At 38.8% G+C, this 21,402-nt stretch overlaps 4 protein-coding genes and 1 pseudogene across 4 annotated transcripts; 2 read left to right on the top strand and 3 right to left on the bottom strand.

Annotated features, from left to right (window-relative positions):
- The first annotated feature begins 1,473 nt into the window (after window positions 1-1,473).
- LOC111802061 (uncharacterized) lies at window positions 1,474-2,482 on the top strand. Its single transcript, XM_023686313.2, has 3 exons — window positions 1,474-1,875; window positions 1,962-2,074; window positions 2,167-2,482. Exons 1-3 carry the CDS (start codon window positions 1,566-1,568, stop codon window positions 2,260-2,262), a joined length of 519 nt encoding a protein of 172 aa, XP_023542081.2. The 5' UTR covers window positions 1,474-1,565; the 3' UTR covers window positions 2,263-2,482.
- A 3,163-nt stretch (window positions 2,483-5,645) lies between these two features.
- Window positions 5,646-7,018, bottom strand: LOC111802325 (cypmaclein). The gene is made up of 2 exons (XM_023686645.2): window positions 6,814-7,018; window positions 5,646-5,884 (listed from the first exon to the last, which is right to left on the bottom strand). The coding sequence occupies exons 1-2, from the start codon at window positions 6,968-6,970 to the stop codon at window positions 5,700-5,702; spliced, it is 342 nt and encodes a 113-aa protein (XP_023542413.1). The 5' UTR covers window positions 6,971-7,018; the 3' UTR covers window positions 5,646-5,699.
- Window positions 7,019-8,918: 1,900 nt separating this feature from the next.
- LOC111802417 (peroxidase 41-like) lies at window positions 8,919-10,371 on the top strand. The gene is made up of 2 exons (XM_023686768.2): window positions 8,919-9,371; window positions 9,451-10,371. Exons 1-2 carry the CDS (start codon window positions 9,003-9,005, stop codon window positions 10,060-10,062), a joined length of 981 nt encoding a protein of 326 aa, XP_023542536.1. The 5' UTR covers window positions 8,919-9,002; the 3' UTR covers window positions 10,063-10,371.
- Window positions 10,372-10,894: 523 nt separating this feature from the next.
- Window positions 10,895-14,191, bottom strand: LOC111801494 (DNA glycosylase superfamily protein). The gene is made up of 4 exons (XM_023685505.2): window positions 13,754-14,191; window positions 13,084-13,284; window positions 11,385-11,441; window positions 10,895-11,288 (listed from the first exon to the last, which is right to left on the bottom strand). The coding sequence occupies exons 1-4, from the start codon at window positions 14,168-14,170 to the stop codon at window positions 11,058-11,060; spliced, it is 906 nt and encodes a 301-aa protein (XP_023541273.2). The 5' UTR covers window positions 14,171-14,191; the 3' UTR covers window positions 10,895-11,057.
- Window positions 14,192-15,537: 1,346 nt separating this feature from the next.
- On the bottom strand, window positions 15,538-17,576 carry LOC111801508 (U-box domain-containing protein 40 pseudogene; annotated as a pseudogene).
- Window positions 17,577-21,402: the final 3,826 nt, after the last annotated feature.

Genomic DNA, 21,402 nt, shown 5'->3' on the forward strand with positions numbered 1-21,402 from the left:
AATTTATGCACGCGCTCGGGTTTTGTTTTTGAACTTTTTGTTCCGACCCAAAATAGAGATCTCAAGTTATGAACTTTGAGAAGAGTTAGTGACTCGTTTGAATTATGTTTGAATGAGCTAAAAACATAGACACGGTGACAACCTAAGACAAAATGAAGAAACAGTTAAGAATGTTTTTGTTTGGACGGAGAGATTTGAAGTTATGATCTTCGAGAAGAATTAGTATAGTAGTTGGCTCGTTGAATTGTGTTTAGACGAGCAAAAAACATAGACACGATGACAACCTAAGACAAAATGAAGAAACAGTTAAGAATGTTTTTGTTTGGACGGAGAGATTTGAAGTTATGATCTTCGAGAAGAATTAGTATATTAGTTGGCTCGTTGAATTGTGTTTAGACTAGCTAAAAACATAGACACGGTGACAACCTAAGACAAAATGAAGAAACAATTAAGAATGTTTTTGTTTGGACCGAGAGATTTGAAGTTATGATCTTCGAGAAGAATTAGTATAGTAATTGGCTCGTTGAATTATGTTTAGACCAACTAAATACATAGACCGAATAGTGACAAAAGATAGTTATTAATCATATATTTACTCAGCTCAATTATTTATATATTAGTTTTATTTACCGACTTGAATTGTGAGATCCCACATCGGTGGGAGAGGAAAACGAAACATTCCTTATAAGGGTGTGGAAACCTCTTCCTAACAGACCCGTCTTAAATCTGTGAGGCTGACAACGATATGTAACGGACCAAAACAGACAATATCTATTAGAAGTGGAATATAATATTTGTTAATGAGTTGACTCTTATTTTAGTCACCAAATTCACATTTAATTCAACATAAATTAGGTCACAAATTTATGTTTGGGAGTTACTTCGATATAAGGAAATTGATGACACAGTGCATTAATGTTTTTTTTTTTTTTCCATATAAGGAATTGGTCAACTAAAAAAAGGTAAAACGGGCATGTATAAAAATTACGTGCCAACACAGAACGATTACGACACGAGGTAAAGAAGAGAAAATTTTCCATTAAAACTCAAATCCAACCTCTTAGCTTTGGCACGAGGTCGAGATTGTCCCTATACTTGGTCTCATTATAAGGTCTAAGGTCGGGCCGACCTTTCAAAAAGGCATGTTTCATGCATGTTCTCGACTCGTGAGAATAATAATAATAATAATAATAATAATCATCATAATAATAATAATAATAATAATAAGCTAAATAAGCTAAATTCAATAATAATAATAATAATATAAAATTATAACCTGATTTTATTATTTGTACTTTAAAAAGAAAAAAAAAAAGAAAAAAGAAACGGTAAAGCGCTTTCATTATTTTCAAAGGGAAATGACGAATTTCTCCCTTGACGAAATTACTGAATTACCCTAGCAATCAAAACGCACCGTTTCGTATATACTTAACAGACTATAAATTAGGTCGGTGCTCTACCATCCAATCTCAAATTCGATCTTCTTCTTCATCTTCATCCTCGCCGCCACAGTTCCCAATTCTAGAGAGAGAAGCAGATTACCAGTAGAGAGAGAAACAGAACCGATGGGAAATTGCCAAGCCGTAGACGCAGCATCTCTAATCATACAACACCCAGCCGGAAAAATCGACCGATTATACTGGCCAGTGAACGCCGGCGAGATTATGAAGTCAAATCCCGGCCACTACGTTGCTCTTCTAATCTCCACCGAAATCTGCTCATCGGAAACCTCTGACCTTCACTGCCGCCGCCGCGATAATCACCGGCAAACAAACAGCACGAATTCTAACTCGGTCCGTTTGACCCGAATCAAGCTGCTCAAGCCCACCGATTCCCTCGTTCTAGGCCAAATTTACCGCCTCGTGAAAACCCAAGGTTTGTTCAATCCTTCAATTTCTTGCTCTGTTCAATTAATTCCTCTGATTTGCGAACTGGGTTCTTAATTTCTTGTTGTGGGTTAGACGTTTTGCAGGGTTTGAAAGCCAAACAGGAAGCGAAAATGAAGAAAAACATGTTGAATTTTGAGGGAAAACTTCAAAAATTTGAGAAGGAAACTGAAGGAGATAGTAATCAGGTGGGTATTTTTCAATGTTCATGTTTCAATTCCTGGAAAATCTGTGATTCATATATGGAATCTGATCATTGCTTGTTTTCAATTCCTTTTAGATAATGAAAAGTGAGAGAAACAGAGCAGTGTGTTCATCGGCTAAATCGAGAGGATGGCAGCCTTCTCTGCAAAGCATTTCAGAGAGTGGAAGCTAAGGATTTAAGGTTTATGATTCAATAATGTAATGATGGGAAGAAATTGTGGTTTTAGAGTGAGATTTGTGCATAAAAAGGGGTAGTTCTTACAGAAACAGAACAGAGGAGAAAGGGAAATGAAAATGGATTTGATATATGGGAACACTGTGCTTTGAATTTCATTTGAGAAACTGAAAATAGGGTTTGGAAGATTGAAATAATTCCTGAGTTGTTTGTGTTCTTTGTGTTCTTGTTGAGATAGATGAACATTTCTTGTTTGTTTGTTTGGTTTCTTGAACAGTTTGAATGGGAATAGAAAGAAATTCCAAGCTCAAATTGAACCGAGGAGAAAGGAAAGGTAGATGCACTAGAACGGCCTCACCACACCAAACACTTAGTTTGGTGAAACGAAACATTCTCGAACTAAATTCAAATGGAAGTGATCATGAAAATACGATGGTTAAGGAAGATTTAAAAAGAATACTGTACTAACAATATGCACCTCCCATTTTCAATGGTTTAATCATAGGAACTTCGAAGTTAATCGGGTTTGGTTTGGAGCAATTCTAGTAGAAAGTATGAGTGAAGATAAAACATGTTAAAAGAACACAAAACAAGCTAAAAGAACTCCTCTAAACCTTTGGGTCATGTGGTAAAGGATACAAGTAAATGTTTGATTAGAGAGAGGAAAGGGAACGAAGCACTGCGTCTCGAAGGGGGGTGGATTGTGAAACAATCCCACATCAATTGGATAGGGGAACGAAGTGCTAGCCTCGAAGGAATTGTGAAATCCCACATCACTTGGATAGGGAAACGAAGTGCTGGACCCCGAAGGGTGATCCCACATCAGTTGGATAGGGGAACGAAGCGCTGGGCCTTCTTGCCTTGAAGGGGTGCATTGTGAGATCCCAAATCAGTTGGATAGGGGAACGAAGCACTGGATCCCGAAGGGTGATCCCACATCAGTTGGAGAGGGGAACGAAGCACTGGGCCCCAAATGGTGATCCCACATCAGTTGGAGAGGGGAACGAAGCACTGGGCCCCAAATGGTGATCCCACATCAGTTGGAGAGGAGGGGAACGAAGCACTGGGCCCCAAATGGTGATCCCACATCAGTTGGAGAGGGGAACGAAGCACTGGGCCCCAAATGGAGATGGAAACGAAGCGCTGGGGTTTGAAGGGGGTGGATTGTGAGATCTCACATCAGTTGGAGAGGAGAACTAACCATTCTTTATAAGGGTGCAACCATTCTTTATAAGGGTGCACGAGGCGCTAGGGATCGAAGGGGGTGGGTTGTGAGATCTCAAATCGGGTTGAGAGAGGAACGAAACATTCTTACAAGGATGTGGAAACCTCTCTCTAGCATAATTTTGAGGGGAAAGTCCAAAAAAGACAATAACGCCGGTACCAAGTCCAATCTAACTCTCGGACACAAACCAAAATAAAATACATTTAAAAGACGAAAGACCCAAAACGAAATCGATGGAGGAAGCGTAAAGAATTAAGGGAAAACAAAAGTTAGAGAGAAAGTGAAAGGGAATGAAGTGGGGCATAGAATGTTTGAGATAGTTGAAGCAAAGGAAACAATGTATAGGCAAAGGGGGATGGGATTTTGACCCAAAAAATGGAATTGATAGCCATTGAGAGTGCAAGAAAAGGGAGAGTGCGTGCTCTTTTAGCTTGTCTTTCTGTGCCATGCACGGCCACGCAGCATGCTCCAACATACCCCATCACTACCAATCACTATGCATTCTCAAACACAACCCAACATCTTTCACCTTCCCATCTTTTTCATCATCATCCACCTTTACTTTCAATCAAATTTTAATTCATACTCGATCATTTCCGTCGTGTTTGATCAACATCTAAATCAAATTTTAAAAACACGAGATACCTAAAATCCCTCCGTGTTAAAAGTAAATAAGTGTAACAGTCAAAGTCCACTGTTAGCTGATATTGTTCACTTTGATCTGTTACGTATCGTCATTAGCCTCATTAGCGATCTAAAAGTAAATCAAAGTTATATCACGTAAGGGTTGTTTGTGGGTTGGGATTTTTTTTTTTTTTTTTTTTTTTTTTTTTACGAAATTCAACTGTTCGGGCTGTAAATTTTTTCGGGTTGAGTTGGTTCGGATTGTTCGGATCGTTTATTCAACATTTTCAAACATTTAATTAATATTTTCAACTCAATTTGAATATATATTCTTTAAAAAAATACTTTCTAAATAGTTAAAAATTATTTTAAAAGGTTGTTGGTAGGGGTGTACATTCAACCCGACAACCCGAACCAATCCAACATGAACTACAAGGGTTGAGTTGGGTTAGATTAGCATTTCGGGTAGGGTTGAATTCATTTTTCGGGTTTTAGGGTTGAATTCATTTTTCGGGTTGAATAGAATCGGTTCGGTTTCGGGTTCGTGGGACAAGGCCCTCAGGTTGACCCGAGCGACCCAATCCAAATAAAAATATATAAACTATATTAAGAACTCTTTAGTATTAATGGGTTTGCCATAGTGGTACGTTGGTCGGTCTAGTGTGACCCACGCCCATAAATTAACACTAAATTCGAGTCGGTTTAATCTAATCTAGTTTGACGGGAATTCAGGAACCAAACCAGTCCATAAAAAATTTAATTATTTGAATCAAATCCAATCCAAATCATACGAATTGAGTTGAGTCGATTGAGTTTTTAAACACCTGAGAAATAGTCAGAGTTAATTATTTTTGTGAAAGTGAAAAGTTTTGAGAGATAATTTTATTTAATAATAATTTAAATGGAAATTATTTAGAATTGATATTTCAATCATATTATAAAAAGAATAACCTAAAGTCCATATAGAGTAGAACAAATAATGTATACCTAGAAATAGTCATATTATAGCCTATATGAATCAATTGGTACAAAATATTTGACCATATTTATAAATAATTAATTTAATAATTAAAATAAATACATAAATAACTCGAGTATCCGAAGAACTTCTGCATCAAGAAATAAAATAATTATTCAATCTTTGACAAAACCATTCCCCAAAATGATTACGATCGAATTCCCACTTGCCCTTCGCTTGCTTTTAAAGAAAGAACTTCACGACCCACTTTTTAGGAGATGACGTCTTTCTAAGATTTGGTTTCTGCCGCTCGCTTAATATTTCATTTCACGTCACGAGAATGATTGTGAATGAAAAATTTAGAAATGTTTAATTTCATTATGGTCTGAAGCGTTGTAGATGAGTATCGAATCGTTAAGTCCAGTGGTTAATGTTAATTGGACTGAGCTGCTATGCTACCGAACCCTACCAAACAATATGTCCGTAAATATTAAAACTCTTAAAATTTTTAAATTAAATTAAATTGTGATTTGGTCCCTAAACTATATTAAAATTGCATTTAAGAGCTTGTAGTTTCATATAATTATTTTTATTATACCATTGAAATAAACCAAAAGGGGAGGGAAATTAAGGGCACTTGGTCTTGTTGCCATGCGTGGTCATGCCGGTGTAGCAAGTGCCGCACATCTCACGGTTACCTGACGTCCCCGGCGGCACACAGTTGCAGCGCAAGCAGCACGTCCCGCACACCCTCAAGCACCGGTTCGGCCTCGAATGCGCCCCACATCGACGCTTGCACTCCCATCCACAGTCTACAGACGATTCTTATTAAATAATAAACTAAACTCAACCTAATCATAAAATTTAAGACAACCCAACTCGAATAGCTTTATAATCCAATTCAAAACGTACTGATTGAGTTGGGTTGATTAGATTGTTCGGGTAATCGAATTTTTGAACACATCTATAATTTAACCCTAACCCAACTCGAATAAGTTTATAACCCAATTCAAATCGTACGAGTTGAGCTGAGTTGATCAGGTTTTTTTTTGGGTAATTGGGTTTTTGAACAGCACTATGACTTAAACCTAACTCAACTCGAATAAGTTTATAACTCAATTCAAGCCGTACAAGTTGAGTTGGATTGATCAGGTTTTTCGGGCAATCGAGTTTTTGAACACCACGATGATTTAAACCTGACCCAACTCAAATAAGTTCATAACCCAATTCAAACTGTACGGATTGAGCTTGGTTGATCAAGTATTTTTGGGTAATCGGGTTTTTGAATACCACTATGATTTAAACCTAATTCAACTCGAATAAGTTTATAGCCCAATTCAAGTTGTACGGGTTGAGTTGGATTGATCAGGTTTTTCGGGCAATCGAGTTTTTGAACACCACGATGATTTAAACATGACCCAACTCAAATAAGTTTATAATCCAATTCAAACTGTACGGATTGAGCTGGGTTGATCAGGCATTTTTGGGTAATCGGGTTTTTGAACACCACTCTGATTTAAACCTAACTCAATCCAAATAAGTTTATAACACAATTCAAGCCGTACAGGTTGAGGTGGATTGATCAGGTTTTTCGGGCAATCGAATTTTTGAACACCACTATGATTCAAACTTAACCCAACTCGAATAAGTTTATAAACTCAATTCAAACCGTACAGATTGAGTTGAGTTGATCAGGTTTTTCAGGTAATCGAGTTTTTGAACGCTAAAATTAGTTTCTTACCTATTTTCGTCATCACCCTCTCGTTTGGCCTCCTCACCGTCCCTCCTCCTCCTCCGGGGTTTCCATCAAAGCCGACCACCGCACCATGAAGAACGCTTGCCGGTGAAAGGCAGAGGAAGGCGAGAACTCCAAGAAGAAGAAGGAAACGAGCAGCCATGGGAGCTTTCCTAAGCGTTATGAGGACACTTCCTACACCATCTTCTTAAGCTGTTCATATAATAGACTCTTGTGGTGTTGGGAATTTCCCAAACAGGACATGGTTGTTGGGTAAATTACATGAGAGTGGCAGAGTGGGCGAGCTGGAAAGCCTGTCGTGTGGGGACATTTTTGTCTTTTTGGATCCACATTTCGCCATGCATGTCACTACTCATAATAATCCCAACCAAATGGCACTCTCGAGCTGATCGTAATTTATGTCGGTTTCGTGGGCATTTTTCTGATCGGATCAATCTCACCGACCCAAAAAGAGTCTTGAACTCTAAACTAACCAAACCCAAACCCTACTATACTCTATTTTTAAAAGATTAAAAAACTTAACATTTGTAACCGATGTTAATGATGCATAGTGATTATGTTTTAAATTTTAGTCGTTAATCTAACGTGATTCAATAACATTTTTTGACAATTCAATAGAGAGTTAGGTTGGATTATGAACTGTATTCAAGTTGTTCAGGTCACCGACCCAGCTGATGTAATGGAAACCAGCTACGGTGATACTCCCACGAACATGTTGTCTTCCACTATTTGCATAAACACGACAATAAAGTTGCTGAAAATAATTTGCAAAACCACACACTTGTGTTTTTACTTGGGAAATTGAATTCGGACGTGTTGAGCTAAGAAGTTGGACATATGTGTCCTAGATTCGAATGTCTCGTGTTACGTAATAGTTTCAGTTGACGATTCGTAAGAATTCTAGCGAAATGTAAGTATTCACGTGAATCTTATCGAATATACTTCATTTTAGTCGATTCTTTCATAAGTTTCTCCCTAGTAGACTTGTTTTAAAACCATGAGACTAATAGCGATACTAACATGCCAAAGCAGATAATATTTGCTAGTTGTGGGCTTAAGCCGTCACAAATGGTATCAGAGCCAAACACTAGGCGGGGTGCCAGCGAGGACGTTGGGATCCCAAGGAGGGTGGATTGTGAGATCCCATATTGACTGGAGAGGGAACGGAGCATTACTTATAAGGGTGTTTGGGCCTCAAGTAGGGTGGATTGTGAGATCTCACATCGATTAGAGAGTGGAACGAATCATTTCTTATAAAGGTGTGGAAACCTCTCCCTAGTGATAAGGCAACCCTAATCCTCAGCCCAACGATCCAAGCTTTTGTTTTAGCAAGAACCCTTGAATCAAAGTAATTAATACCTCCTTATACGAAATTTGGATCAACCAATAGATAAGGAAGAATGAATGTTTGTTGAATCTCTTTCGCCTTGGATCGTGTAATAGGTCCAGTTGAAACATTTGGAACACCGTGATTCTTATCACCTAGTAGACTCATTTTAAAACAGTGTGGCTGACGACGAACACATAACAAGCCAAAACAAACAATATTTGCTAGTATGGGTTTGGACAATGACAGTAGGCTCAATCCTCTATATGTCCAACCCAGCAACCCACACGTACAATTGGGTCCAACCCCACGTACGCGCGTCCTACAACTTAGTAGGTATGGAGCAACCCAACACCAAACACCCGCTCAAACTCATCGACACGATCCAAGCCATCCATTCGAGATATTCTTAAAAGACATACGAGTATTATGGTTGTAGTTAGATAGAAAGAAACATAAAATAGAAGCAATAACTCGTACGTGTCGATGCATCAAAACATTCTATTATATAGCGTCGAAAAGCTACATGTAATACAAGATGATACATGTTATGACACGATATGAATTCACGTGAACGAGAAAATACAAAATTATTTTTAAAAAAAATGAGGAAATTCAAGAAAGGGTTTGATCATAACAGAACCTCCAAGAACTTCTCCTGTTCAACTGAGATCCCATTTTTTCTCTCATTCATTAATTTTAATCCAAATTTGGTTGTTTTTGTTTAGCTTATTGCTTCCTTCTTCTTCTTAATGTTCTTCATTGCCCTCCATTGGAAGTGGCTTCCCCATAGATAAGGAGGAAGCAATAACTTCTCTTCTTCCTCCTCCTCCTTTTCACCTCAACCATGCCTTTCCCTTTTCTTTTTCTCCTTTTCCTCTCCGTCCCCGTCTCCGTCCACTCGAAACTCACCCTCGGTTATTACCAAAAAACATGTCCCAACTTCGAGAAGATCATCCGCGAGACCGTCACCAATAAACAAATCAATAGTCCAGTTACCGCCGCAGGAACCCTACGACTCTTCTTCCACGACTGCATGGTCGATGGTTGCGATGCCTCCGTCCTCATTTCCTCCAATACCTTCAACAAAGCCGAACGTGAAGCCGATATCAACCATTCCCTCTCTGGGGACGCGTTTGATGTCATCATCCATGCCAAAACCAACCTCGAACTCGTCTGTCCTGGCATTGTATCTTGTTCTGATATCTTAGCTCAGGTAAGCTTTTTAGTTTTATACTCGTGATCTTCTACTTACTTAGCTAATGTGAGTGTTCGACGAGTCTGGTTGATTTCAGGCGACTCGGGATTTGGTGGTGATGGTCGGAGGACCGTTCTACAACGTTCGATTAGGGAGAAAAGATGGGATGATATCAAAATTAGAGAATGTGGAAGGGAACCTCCCATTAGTGAGCGATTCAGTGGACCAACTCATTGATATGTTCGCCGGAAAAGGGTTCACGACCAAAGAATTGGTGGCACTTTCCGGCGGCCATACCATCGGATTCTCCCACTGCAAGGAGTTCGCCGGCCGCCTCTTCAATTTCAGCGCCACCGCACCTACTGACCCAGACATTTACCCAAAATTCGCCGAGAAACTCAAGGTCATGTGCGGTAATTTTCAAAAGGATTCCGACATGTCAGCATTCAACGACGTAATGACACCTGGCAAATTTGACAACATGTACTATCAGAATCTGCCACGTGGACTTGGATTATTGGCTACTGACAATGCGCTAGGTAAGGATCCGAGGACCAAGCCGTTTGTGGATATGTACGCCGTGAACCAAACGGCGTTTTTTAACGACTTCGCTCACGCTATGGAGAAACTCAGTGTTCACGGCGTTAAGACGGGAAGGAAAGGGGAAGTTCGGCGAAGGTGTGATCTGTTCAATTCTATTAAGACATAAGACATTTGGATTTTCTTTTTTTCTTTTTTTTTTTTCAACAAAATAAACAAAACAAAAAAAAAAGAGGAAGAATGAAGGAAATTAATGTTGTTTCGAAGGGCTATATATATATATATATATATATATATATATATATATAACTTATTATTTATTATTTTTACTTTTTATTTTTTGGTTCGAAAATTGGTCTTGTCTTTGCACGGAGATTTCCATAATATGTATATTTCCCGCCCCAATCTTGGATTATGATGTATTATAATGTATTTTGGAGTGATGTCTAAAAATATAAAGAAAAGAACTTTCTTGTGACTATTTCTACCCTACACAATTTTATTTGAAAATATTGATAGAAATATCGAGACAATGGATATTGATAGAAGAAAATTTTACGAAAGGAGAAGGCTGGAATGCCAACAGGTGTCACCCGACCCGATAGTGTGATTCAGAGTATCATTTCCTATTTGATCCCTTTGAATTCCACCCCATTTTTGGAACGTCCAGTGCCAAAGTCAATGGGTAAGTAATCAATCCCTAAAACAGACTATGTAATGTACTTTATCTGCTAGGTTACGGGTAGGCATTTTACCAGAGGTTTCTATTGTATCTGAATGATACTGAAGGTTAAATGTTTACTGCCTAATCTATGTCCTTGTGTTTAATATTGCCCTAAAGTATTGCAGTCGGGGAAGGAAGTACCATAAGCTATAAGCTGCCCACCAACGGCCTCGGTTCGAGGTTCTTTTTTTCTTCGAATAAGGCCCAATCGAAAATTCGGGAAAGTTTGGCAGTGATTTCTATAAGAATATGACAAGTGATTTTGGTCATTCCAAACTATCACCCAACATAGTCAAATCAATTTACTAGCAGAAAAAGCATCCCAAAATGCAGACATTGTAGCATGTCATTTTCTAGTTTGTGGGGGCAAACGTGATGATAAAGAGGATTAGAAGCTTGTCATATATATACACTCTTGTGAAAACATTTACATTACAAATTTAAAGGTTCTTGGAGTACTTCAACAAGGGACAAGACTGATTTTCGGGTACCTTTCGCTGTCGGCCGCCTGTTCTCTTCGAACATTTCGAACAGAGCTTGCCATGAGTGTAAAGAAGACAGTTGAGATCAAATTTGAGATGATTTGGGATCCTTTGGTTGAGATGAAGATATGTTTTGTTCCTGTCTGCCTCGTCCGGGACCCAACCGATGAATTTCGCAATCTCGAAGACCTGCAAACATGTTGAAGAATCAAAATCTTTCAATGGTCTTAAAGAAAAAGGATCACTAACTCATCAGAAATCAGAATTCAATTATATGTTACTCACATGGGTGTCTACTGGAAAGTCGTCTTTCTGAAGATTGAACATCAATACACAGGCTACCTGTCAAATATAACTTGTATGATCGATTCAATTCATCGGTAACACTAAGCAATCAAGATGCAAACCGACGCGACCTCGTTAATAAACTATGATGCCTTACACAAGCCAGAGATAGCATAATTCAATTTATCGGTAACACTAAGCAATCAAGATGCAAACCGACGCGACCTCGTTAATAAACTATGATGCCTTACACAAGCCAGAGATAGCATAATTCAATTTATCCGTAACACGAAGCAATCAAGATGCAAACCAACTCGACCTGGTTTATAAACTATGATGCCTTAAACAAGCCAGAGATAGCATGATTCAATACATCCTGAACACTAAGCAATCAATACATCCTGAACACTAAGCAATCAAGATGCAAACCGACGCGACCTGGTTTATAAACCATGATGCCTTAAACAAGCCAGAGATAGCATGATTCAATTCATCCGTAACACTAAGCAATCAAGATGCAAACCGACGCGACCTAGTTTATAAACCATGATGCCTTAAACAAGCCAAAGTAGCATGATTCAATTCATCCGTAACACTAAGCAATCAAGATGCAAACCGACTCGACCTGGTTTCTAAACTATGATGCCTTAAACAAGCCAGAGATAGCATGATTCAATTCATCCGTAACACTAAGCAATCAAGATGCAAACCGACGCGACCTAGTTTATAAACCATGATGCCTTAAACAAGCCAGAGATAGCATGATTCAATTCATCCGTAACACTAAGCAATCAAGATGCAAACCGACGCGACCTAGTTTATAAACCATGATGCCTTAAACAAGCCAAAGTAGCATGATTCAATTCATCCGTAACACTAAGCAATCAAGATGCAAACCGACTCGACCTGATTTCTAAACTATGATGCCTTAAACAAGCCAGAGATAGCATGATTCAATTCATCCGTAACACTAAGCAATCAAGATGCAAACCAACTTGACCTGGTTTATAAACTATGATGCCTTAAACAAGCCAGAGATAGCATGATTCAATTCATCCGTAACACTAAGTAATCAAGATGCAACCCAACTCGACCTGGTTTATAAACCATGATGCCTTAAACAAGCTAGAGATAGCATGATTCAATTCATCCGTAACACTAAGTAATCAAGATGCAACCCAACTCGACCTGGTTTATAAACCATGATGCCTTAAACAAGCCAGAGATAGCATGATTCAATTCATCTGTAACACTAAGCAATCAAGATGCAAACCGACTCGACCTGGTTTATAAACTATGATGCCTTAAACAAGCCAGAGATAGCATGATTCAATTCATCCGTAACACTAAGCAATCAAGATGCAAACCATCCATAACACTAAGCAATCAAGATACAAACCGACGCGACCTGGTCTATAAACTATGATGCCTTAAACAAGCTAGAGATATCATGATTCAATTCATCCATAACACTAGGCAATCAAGAAGCAAACCGACGCGACCCTGTTTATAAACTATGATGCCTTAAACAAGCCAGAGATAGCCACAACAGACATGATTAGAATAAAGACTCTTCCGTAGAAGCCTTAAACTAGGATCCCAATAGATACAGTTAAGTTAAGGTATAGCTCCATGCACACCAAGATCTAGAAATGGAACTAAAATTAGGCTATGAAGGCTTGTTTATTCAAACAATTACCGTTTTGGGACCAATTCCTTTGAAGGTGGACAGTTCAGCCTTTACTTCATCGATGGACAAATTGTGCAAGTATTCTAGGCATAATTTGCCTCTTCTCTTTGACAAAGAACTCAATATGTTCTTAATGCAAGAGGCTTTTGTGAGTGCTAATCCTCCACATCTTATGGCATCCTCTATGCATTTGGATTCAGCTGAAAGAACCTACAGCAAAATTTGAGTTCATCAAATCAAAACCTCCAAGGTTTCAGGAAAACCAATAGAACTCCAATAATCAATCACATTATCCATAGGAGATATCAATTTTTCCTTTAAACTGTAAGCAAGATATACCATGAAAGATTAGTTTGATATGATCAGAAAACAGAAAAGATTTGAGGCCTTTCATTAGAATCATAACTGATAACACAAACAAAACTAGTAAAACTTATGGTCCAGCAACATGATAAGCTTCATTTCAATCAGTTGTTCATCACGAAAATGATAGTCAAAATTTTCAAAAGGTAGCATTGACAATACAGATGAATTAGCAGAAATCTAGCAATACATCTCAAGTACTGAGTAACAAATACTTCACTGAACAATAACTATGAGCATCAGTTTCATTTCCTAAATCCTTCAATCCAATAATAAGCAAATTAAGCCATTAAAAAGAAAAACGAAGAAGACTCACGTCTTCCCAGGTAGCAAATGCAGACTTGAGAGAAGCAAAAGCCTTCTCAGAATTAGCCTCCGTAGTGTTTTGCGATAGCACTGTCTTCACTAACCCATCCAGAACGCTCTCCGATTTCACATTTTCCGCTAACTCACCACCACTGCCGTCCACGACGGAACAGCACTCGCTCAACCTCTCTCTCTCCTTCCGATACTTCACAAACTCTCGGGGAAAACCATGGAGATTCAACAGATCGTCTCGTACGGACAAAGATTCGTCAGAAGTGGGCGAAGAATAAGCCGGATACGGCTCACTGGTTGAGCAATTGAAGCCATTAACAGTTCTGATCGATTTTGCTCGAGGTCCATTCGCGGGAGAATCGCCATTTGGCTCTGGTTTTTTAAGACGCCTCTTTTTACAGGTCGTCTTCTTCATCACGCCGAGTGAAGCCGATTCGTTCTCCGATCATACGGACTATGAAGCCCTTTCTGGGCTTTTTCAATTGGGCTTCTCCAACGGCCCAAGTAAACTCGGGAACTAAATATTCAGCCCAATTAGCTTAAACGGCAACGACTTTGACTTTGACTTTTTCTTTTGCTTTACGCTAATTTTAAATTTTGTTATGATTTTAATTACCAAAAAAATATAAAAAATTTCCAATGTGAATGAACGTGGAAGTCAAAGTCAACTACATTATTCTAATTTTCAATAATGTCAACGTCAAATATTCTTTAGGAGAGGATACGATATATTACATATTTATTTTCTTTAAAGAAAATTTGATGACCTGGAATTTTTTTTTTTTCTCTGTTTGGATCGAGTTAAGAATTTCAAAAAATTTGGTTAATTTGTGAGTTCCAAACTTTTTTACCAAATCAACTCGACCAGCTCCGAAGGTTCATAACTTAACTATATCCTATTTGACATTTGTAATTTATGCTAGTCATGTGTGGTGGATAAATATGACTATGACCCGACTCAAAATAGAGGGTTAAGTTGTGAGCCTCGTTCGAGTCATTCAATTTCGAGTTGATCTAAAAAAAAATTAAACCCAACCTGCGTATACCCGTTTGTAAGGTAATTTCTATTTTTTTAATAATCAAAATGCACCCAAAGTAAAAAATAAAATAAAATGTAAAATTTATTTATTTATTTATTTTGTTTTAGGACTCGACATAATGATGACGTGGAAAATCATAAAATTAGAAATTAGAAATTAGAAATTTAGAATCTTATTTTGTCTGCTACCATTACTATTCTCACCCATGGAATTTGCGACCGCCAAATCGTTGATCGCCACGATGTTTTAGTCAACTCCTCACCAAACTCTCTTTTCATTTTTATTTTCTAATTATTTTTCTATAATTTTTATTTTATATAAGCATTTATTTAGGTTTATTAATTGGGTGCAATTATCTCAGCTCATCCAGTTGTGTAACGACTCAAACCCACCGTTAGCAGATATTGTCCTCTTTAACTTTTTCATTATGTACTTCTCTTCAACGTTTTAAAACGAGAGATTTCCACACCCTTATAAGGAAACGAATGGTTTTCACATCCTTATAAGGAATGCTTCATTCTCCTCTACAACCGACCGACGTAAAATCTTACAGTTTGATGTTGAGGATTGTCGGGAGGGAGACCCACATTCGCTAATTTAGGGAATGATTATGAGTTTATAAACAAAGAATACATTATACGAGGTATTTTGGGAAAATTCAAAGCCGAGAGCTTATGCTCAAAGTGAATAATATCATACCATTGTAAGAATCGAAATAAGTTACGCTATAAACAAAATTAACTTTCAACAAAAAAAAAAAAAAAAAAAAAAAAAAAAAAAAAAAAAAAAAAAAAAAAATCAAAACTTAGTGGTATTTGTAGAGTACCGGTTCAAGCCAACACCAACCCGGCCGGTCCAGCTGACTCCACCAGAATCAACCCCATCCATCTGAACCGAACCATTCCCGCCAGTTCTCATCATCTGCAAGATTCTCTTAGCCTTCTCCCTCGCCCTTTCACTTCCCCTTTCTTCAACCTCTCTCAGAGCTTCCACCGCGCCGGCCGCCGTCGCCAATCCTCTGAATCGGAATCCGCCTTGACTCAGCGCGTGAAGCGCCACCACACAATTCTCCCGAGTCGACTCGGAATCCATCTCCTTCTCCTTCAACATCCCGACCAAACAATCCACCGCATTCGCATCCAACATCGCCGATCTTCCGTCCACACAGGCGGCGATATTGCACAGAATCAGCAATATTCGACTCGCAAAGCCTTCAATTCTCGTCAACGATAGCAGAATTCCAACGGCGCCGATTTTCACTAATTTTACTCGGTTGCTTGGATTCAATGTCAAATGGTATAAACAAAGCGCTGAATCGTTCCTCGTCCTCTCGTTCTCAGATCGGAGTGCGTTCATCAACACCGGTAAGCCGCCGAGGATTCCAATCGCCATTTTATTCTCGTCGTCTAAGGATAAACTGAACAGAGAACCGGCGGCGTGTTCTTGCGATTCGGCGGATCCGCGATCTAAAACATCGATTAATGGCGGAACGAATCCGGATCGTACGATCTTCATTTTGTTCGATTTCTCGATTGAGAGATTCACGACGGAAGCTACGGCGTTGATTTGGATGTTCATGGATCGAGATGAAACCAGAGGAAGTAAGGCGGCGAGTAATTCCTTCGTGCATAACGAAGCCCTAATCGATTCGTCCGATTTCGTTAAATTTCTTAGGGAAATCAATCCTTCTTGTTGCTCGAATTCGTTATCGCTTCTGAATTTCGAGATGATTTGAGCTTCCTCCTTTGAATTCCCTTCTCTGTCAAAGCTTTCATGTCCGATCTCCTCCGTCTGCGGCGGAGGAGCATAACAAGACGGTTGCGTTTTGAAGGGCAAAATAGTACTTTCACGTACGATCTCCTCCGTCTGCGGCGGTGAGTTCAGTTGAAATCGATTGACTCGGAGGCCAACCTCCGTCGCCGCATGAACCGCAACTCCGGGGCGTTTATCGGCGACGACTCTTAACAACTCGGTATCAGAAGCCAGGAATCGATTATTCTGCCTTTGCTTCTCCATTAACTGACGAACGATTAACTCAATCGAGGTGTAATCCGGCGGCTGTGGGTGTTCGATTCCGTTGTTATCGCACCATTTAAGAATCGTGAGCTTCATGTTTCTGTTGGTGATAACAGAGGAGAAATCCGCCGTTGAGCCGTCGTCATCCGTCGGGGAGAATCCGAAATCTTGACAAACGCGAACGGAGAGGCGCTCGTAGGTCTGACCGGAGGAGACGACGACTGGGTCCGCCATTAATGACCTGGAAATTCCACAGAGGTACTCTGGAGGATACTGAATGGGGCGGTCGGGTTTGGAGGTTGAAGAAGATCGGTGATGGAAGATGGAGAATTTCAACCTGTGATTGCCATGGCCGACCATTTCTGAGGCAGAGACGAAATCCAGAAATTTGTGAGGTTTGGAATTGTTACTGGAAAGTTTGATTTATGTGAAATATTTGCGCGGAGAGAGAAGGATTTCCTTTCCTTGTTTTTGAGAGGCTGGATTGAAGACTGGGTCCGATTGGGACTGAGACGGAGTTCTTGACTTTCAGATACATTTTAAAAATTGTGAGGCTGACCGTGGTTTGCAACGTGTCAGACCGGACATTATCTGCTAGTGATAGACTTGAGTTGTTACAAATGGTATCAGAGCCAGATACCGATCAATGTATTAGCAAGAATGTTGTGCTCCGAAGTGGGGTGGACACTGAGTGACACAATCGCATTTTCGAAGGCAGCGGATTGTGCAGCACTCACTTTCCAACAACAAGTGAGCTAAGCTAATTTGTTCTTGCGTCGCCTACGGCCAAGCGACGTATGATCGAGCCTCTAGCCTCGGTTTTAAAAGAAGGTTTTAGAAAACGAGGAGAGAGAGAGATTTTTGAAAGAGACGTTATATAAGCAAGCAAGAGAAAGATAACAACGGCTTAGCATATATAACCTTGGGTAGGGAGAAGTTGACAACTAGTCATATCCCGTATACTACATCCTGAGGCATTTCATGTCTGGCAGACCTAGACATTATATTTTTGAGGCGTCATACACCCTACAACTACAAAAGGAAAAACACTAGAATGGAAAGACATGACAAGGGTTTGGCTTGTCATGGGCATGCGGCCATGGGCAACACGCCCTGGACGAGCATGACCGTGACACTGAGCACGTGCCAGCGAGGACACTGAGTCCCAAAGGGGTGGATATCGAGCAATGTGATGGCGAGGACGTTTGGGCTTTGAATGGGGGTGAATTGTGAGATCCCACGTCGATTGGAGAAGGAAATGAGTGCTAGGACACTGGATATCGAAGGGAGGTAGACTGTGAAATCCCACGTTGGTTGGAGAAGGGAACGAATATGCATGTTAAACTCAAACTATGAGTGTTCATATGATCCGATAACTCGACCCATTCATATTACTCAAACTAAACAATAAATGTTGAGTTGGGTTAGATATTTTTGTATCGGTTGGCAGATTAACATTTTTTTTGTCTAGCCGAAAATAAGGTTAACCTAACCTAACTCTAATTTAAAAAAACAAAAATGAACCCGACAAACCAACCCAACCCAACTAAAAATATATATAAATATAAAAAGTTTTGACGTTCATGATCAATTTTTTTAGGCCCAACTTACCACCCATTATAAGTAAACGGGCCTAATGAAAGCCCACTTTCGTATTTTGGTCGGCCTTTAGGCCCACATAGCAAACGTGCCAAGAATGGGCCAAAAAGGCCCGCCACTATTTTTCATTATTATTATTATTTAAATTAATATTTTCTATTCAACAAATTATAAAGTAACAAACGATATTTCTAAACTTTCTGATTTCAACTATATTTATGTTGATATTTTTTATTTAAAAATTATAAAATTTGGAAAATAAAATTTCTAAAATTAAAATTCACTGTGAGATTAATATTATTAATTTTTTTAGTTAAATAATTGCCCAATGAAAATTACATAATCGACCTGTAGAACAATAATTAACGTCTTATCGACTGAATACGCTCGAATTATTTCGTTTTTACGCTCAAATCCAATTTTTAAAAATCTAAATTTAATTGCATGGGATAATACACAATTATCATCTCAAGGTAAAAAAAAAAAAAAAAAAAAAAAAAAAAAAACTCCCACACATGCTAATATTTCTGAACACACATGAATCAAATTAACAGAGGGTTTAAATTGATTCAGAAAAGGTAAAAAATAAAAACAGTAAATAAATTCATATGGGCAAGAAAAAAGGCAGCTTTATCAGTAAAATTCAAAGGAAAAAGTTTTTAACTTTAGTCATTAACCGAATATACCGAGAAAATCAAGGAGACGACTTATCTGCTTCTGTCGCTTTGAAGCATTTTTTTACTGCACAGTAAAAAAACACTAAAAAGATCACATTTTTTCCTACCTCCCATCATTAAAACCACTTTCCCAGGAAACAAACAGAAACCCTAGAGAAAATTTCTCCCTTTTCCTTTTAATTTGAAAAAAAAAAAAATAGTAATAGTAGTCAACTACTAAAGTTCTTAACTTTCTAATCCGATCGACGAACTCAAATCTCGATTTTTGTGCTCGATTAGTCGATTACTAGATTTACTACGACCCATCAACTTGAATTAAGATTTTACACGAAATCGAACCAGAAACGAAACTTTGAAGATCAAACACCATCGAATCAATAAAAATAAGATTTAACAATAACCCATTAGCTAAGATTTCGAGCTCGAGCGGTGATTTAACATGGTATCGAAAAAACTCTCGATCTTGAGATTGAATCGACGATTTGTTGAGTGGAGCATGTATGTTATGTATGCATGCAAGAAGACATACATGATTGATTTATATGAGAAGAGAGAGTAAATAATTGAAAGATGATAATCATGAGAACATACCCACATAATTGCAAACCCTAGAACGTGGTGAGGCGGGTGGTAGCCTTGTTGCAAGGGCTTGGTGGAACAAAAACAAGTATTACATGTGAAGATGAACAAAGTAGAGAAGAAAGAGAAGAAATTGTGGGATTCTTTTGAAAACCCAGATGGGAAACATGAAGAAATTGTGTAATTCTTTTAAGTTTGATCATAAAAGAGAGAAACCCATATGGGATTTGATGAGTTTTAGCAGAAAAAGAGGAAGCTTTAACAACTATATGAAGCAAAGTTGAGAGATTTGAAGATTGATCGCTATCAAATGAATGAAGGATCAAATCGGACCAAGATGCTTGATTCCCCAAAAGAGCAAGCTTTGTGTTTATGAGAGGATTGGTTGAGATCCTTTCATGGTGGTGGAAGAACAGCCGTTCATGGTGGTGGGGGTTTTGGGTGGGTGTGGAGAGAGAAAGAGAAGGAAGGGGAAGGGAGGTGAGGGTGTAATGATGGAGGAGGAGGAGGAGGAGGTGGTGGAGGAAGAGGGGATCATGATGATGATGATTTTTGTTGGGTGTTTTCTTTGAAAGGTTGGAGAAAAATCCAAGGCCTTTGGTGTTATGATGATAGTCATCTCTTTCTTCACTCTCTCTTAATGAACACAAAGAGAGAGGAGAGAGAGAAGGAGAGAGATTATTAGGAAAGGAAAGGGATGGAGTGGAAGCTTTTTGTTGCCTTCTCTCTCTTGTTTCTATGGAAAAGAGAACATCGAGGTTCTAGAGGAGTACTAGTATAACCTAGATCGAGAACGGATAATTTTTCACTGTTGGATGTATTGGGGTTAGATGGTTTTTAGTTGATGGGTTTTCTAGCATAGCCCTCACGAGAATGGATTGTTTTTCAGTGATGGATGTATCAGGGTTAGAATGGTTTCTGGTTGATGGGTTTTTTAGTTTTGCTCTCACGATCGGATAATTTTTCACTGTTGGACGTATCAGGGTTAGAATGGTTTCTAGTTGATGGGTTTTTTAGTATAGCTCTCACGAAAATGGATAGTTTTTCAGTGTTGGATGTATCAGGGTTAGAATGGTTTCTGGTTGATGGGTTTTTTAGTCTAGCTCTCACGAGAATGGATAATTTTTCACTGTTGGATGTATCAGGGTTATAATAGTTTCTGGTTGATGGGTTTTTTAATCTAGCTCTCACGAGAACGGATAATTTTTCACTGTTGGATGTATCAGGGTTAGAATGGTTTCTGGTTGATGGGTTTTTTTAGTCTAGCTCTCACGAGAACGGATAATTTTTCACTGTTGGATGTATCAGGGTTAGAATGGTTTCTGGTTGATGGGTTTTTTTAGTCTAGCTCTCACGAGAACGGATAATTTTTCACTATTGAATGTATCAGGGTTAGAATGGTTTCTGGTTGATGGGTTTTTTTAGTCTAGCTCTCACGAGAACGGATAATTTTTCACTATTGAATGTATCAGGGTTAGAATGGTTTCTGGTTGATGGGTTTTCTAGCCTAGCTCTCCTGAGAACGGATAATTTGTCACTGTTGGATGTATTAGGGTTAGAATGGTTTCTAATTGATGGATCTTCTAGCCTAGATCTCACGAGAATGGATAATTTGTCACTGTTGGATGTAACAGGGTTAGAATGGTTTCTAGTTGATGAGTTTTCTCGCCTAGCTCTCACGAGAACGGATAATTTTTTACTGTTGGATGTATCAGGGTTATAACGATTTTTAGTTG

The sequence above is a fragment of the Cucurbita pepo genome, chromosome 9 (assembly GCF_057944985.1).
Source record: "Cucurbita pepo subsp. pepo isolate OVF chromosome 9, ASM5794498v1, whole genome shotgun sequence".
Classification (NCBI taxonomy): Eukaryota; Viridiplantae; Streptophyta; class Magnoliopsida; order Cucurbitales; family Cucurbitaceae; genus Cucurbita; species Cucurbita pepo.

Coding starts and splice junctions, on each gene's coding strand:
- LOC111802061 (XM_023686313.2), top strand. CDS start 1,566: ATGGGAAATTGCCAAGCCGTAGACGCAGCATCTCTAATCATACAACAC. Junction 1,876..1,961: donor CCGCCTCGTGAAAACCCAAG/GTTTGTTCAATC, acceptor GTTGTGGGTTAG/ACGTTTTGCAGGGTTTGAAA. Junction 2,075..2,166: donor CTGAAGGAGATAGTAATCAG/GTGGGTATTTTT, acceptor AATTCCTTTTAG/ATAATGAAAAGTGAGAGAAA.
- LOC111802325 (XM_023686645.2), bottom strand. CDS start 6,970: ATGGCTGCTCGTTTCCTTCTTCTTCTTGGAGTTCTCGCCTTCCTCTGC. Junction 5,885..6,813: donor GAGGGTGATGACGAAAATAG/GTAAGAAACTAA, acceptor AATCGTCTGTAG/ACTGTGGATGGGAGTGCAAG.
- LOC111802417 (XM_023686768.2), top strand. CDS start 9,003: ATGCCTTTCCCTTTTCTTTTTCTCCTTTTCCTCTCCGTCCCCGTCTCC. Junction 9,372..9,450: donor GTTCTGATATCTTAGCTCAG/GTAAGCTTTTTA, acceptor GGTTGATTTCAG/GCGACTCGGGATTTGGTGGT.
- LOC111801494 (XM_023685505.2), bottom strand. CDS start 14,170: ATGAAGAAGACGACCTGTAAAAAGAGGCGTCTTAAAAAACCAGAGCCA. Junction 13,285..13,753: donor CATTTGCTACCTGGGAAGAC/GTGAGTCTTCTT, acceptor ATTTTGCTGTAG/GTTCTTTCAGCTGAATCCAA. Junction 11,289..11,384: donor ACTTTCCAGTAGACACCCAT/GTGAGTAACATA, acceptor ACATGTTTGCAG/GTCTTCGAGATTGCGAAATT.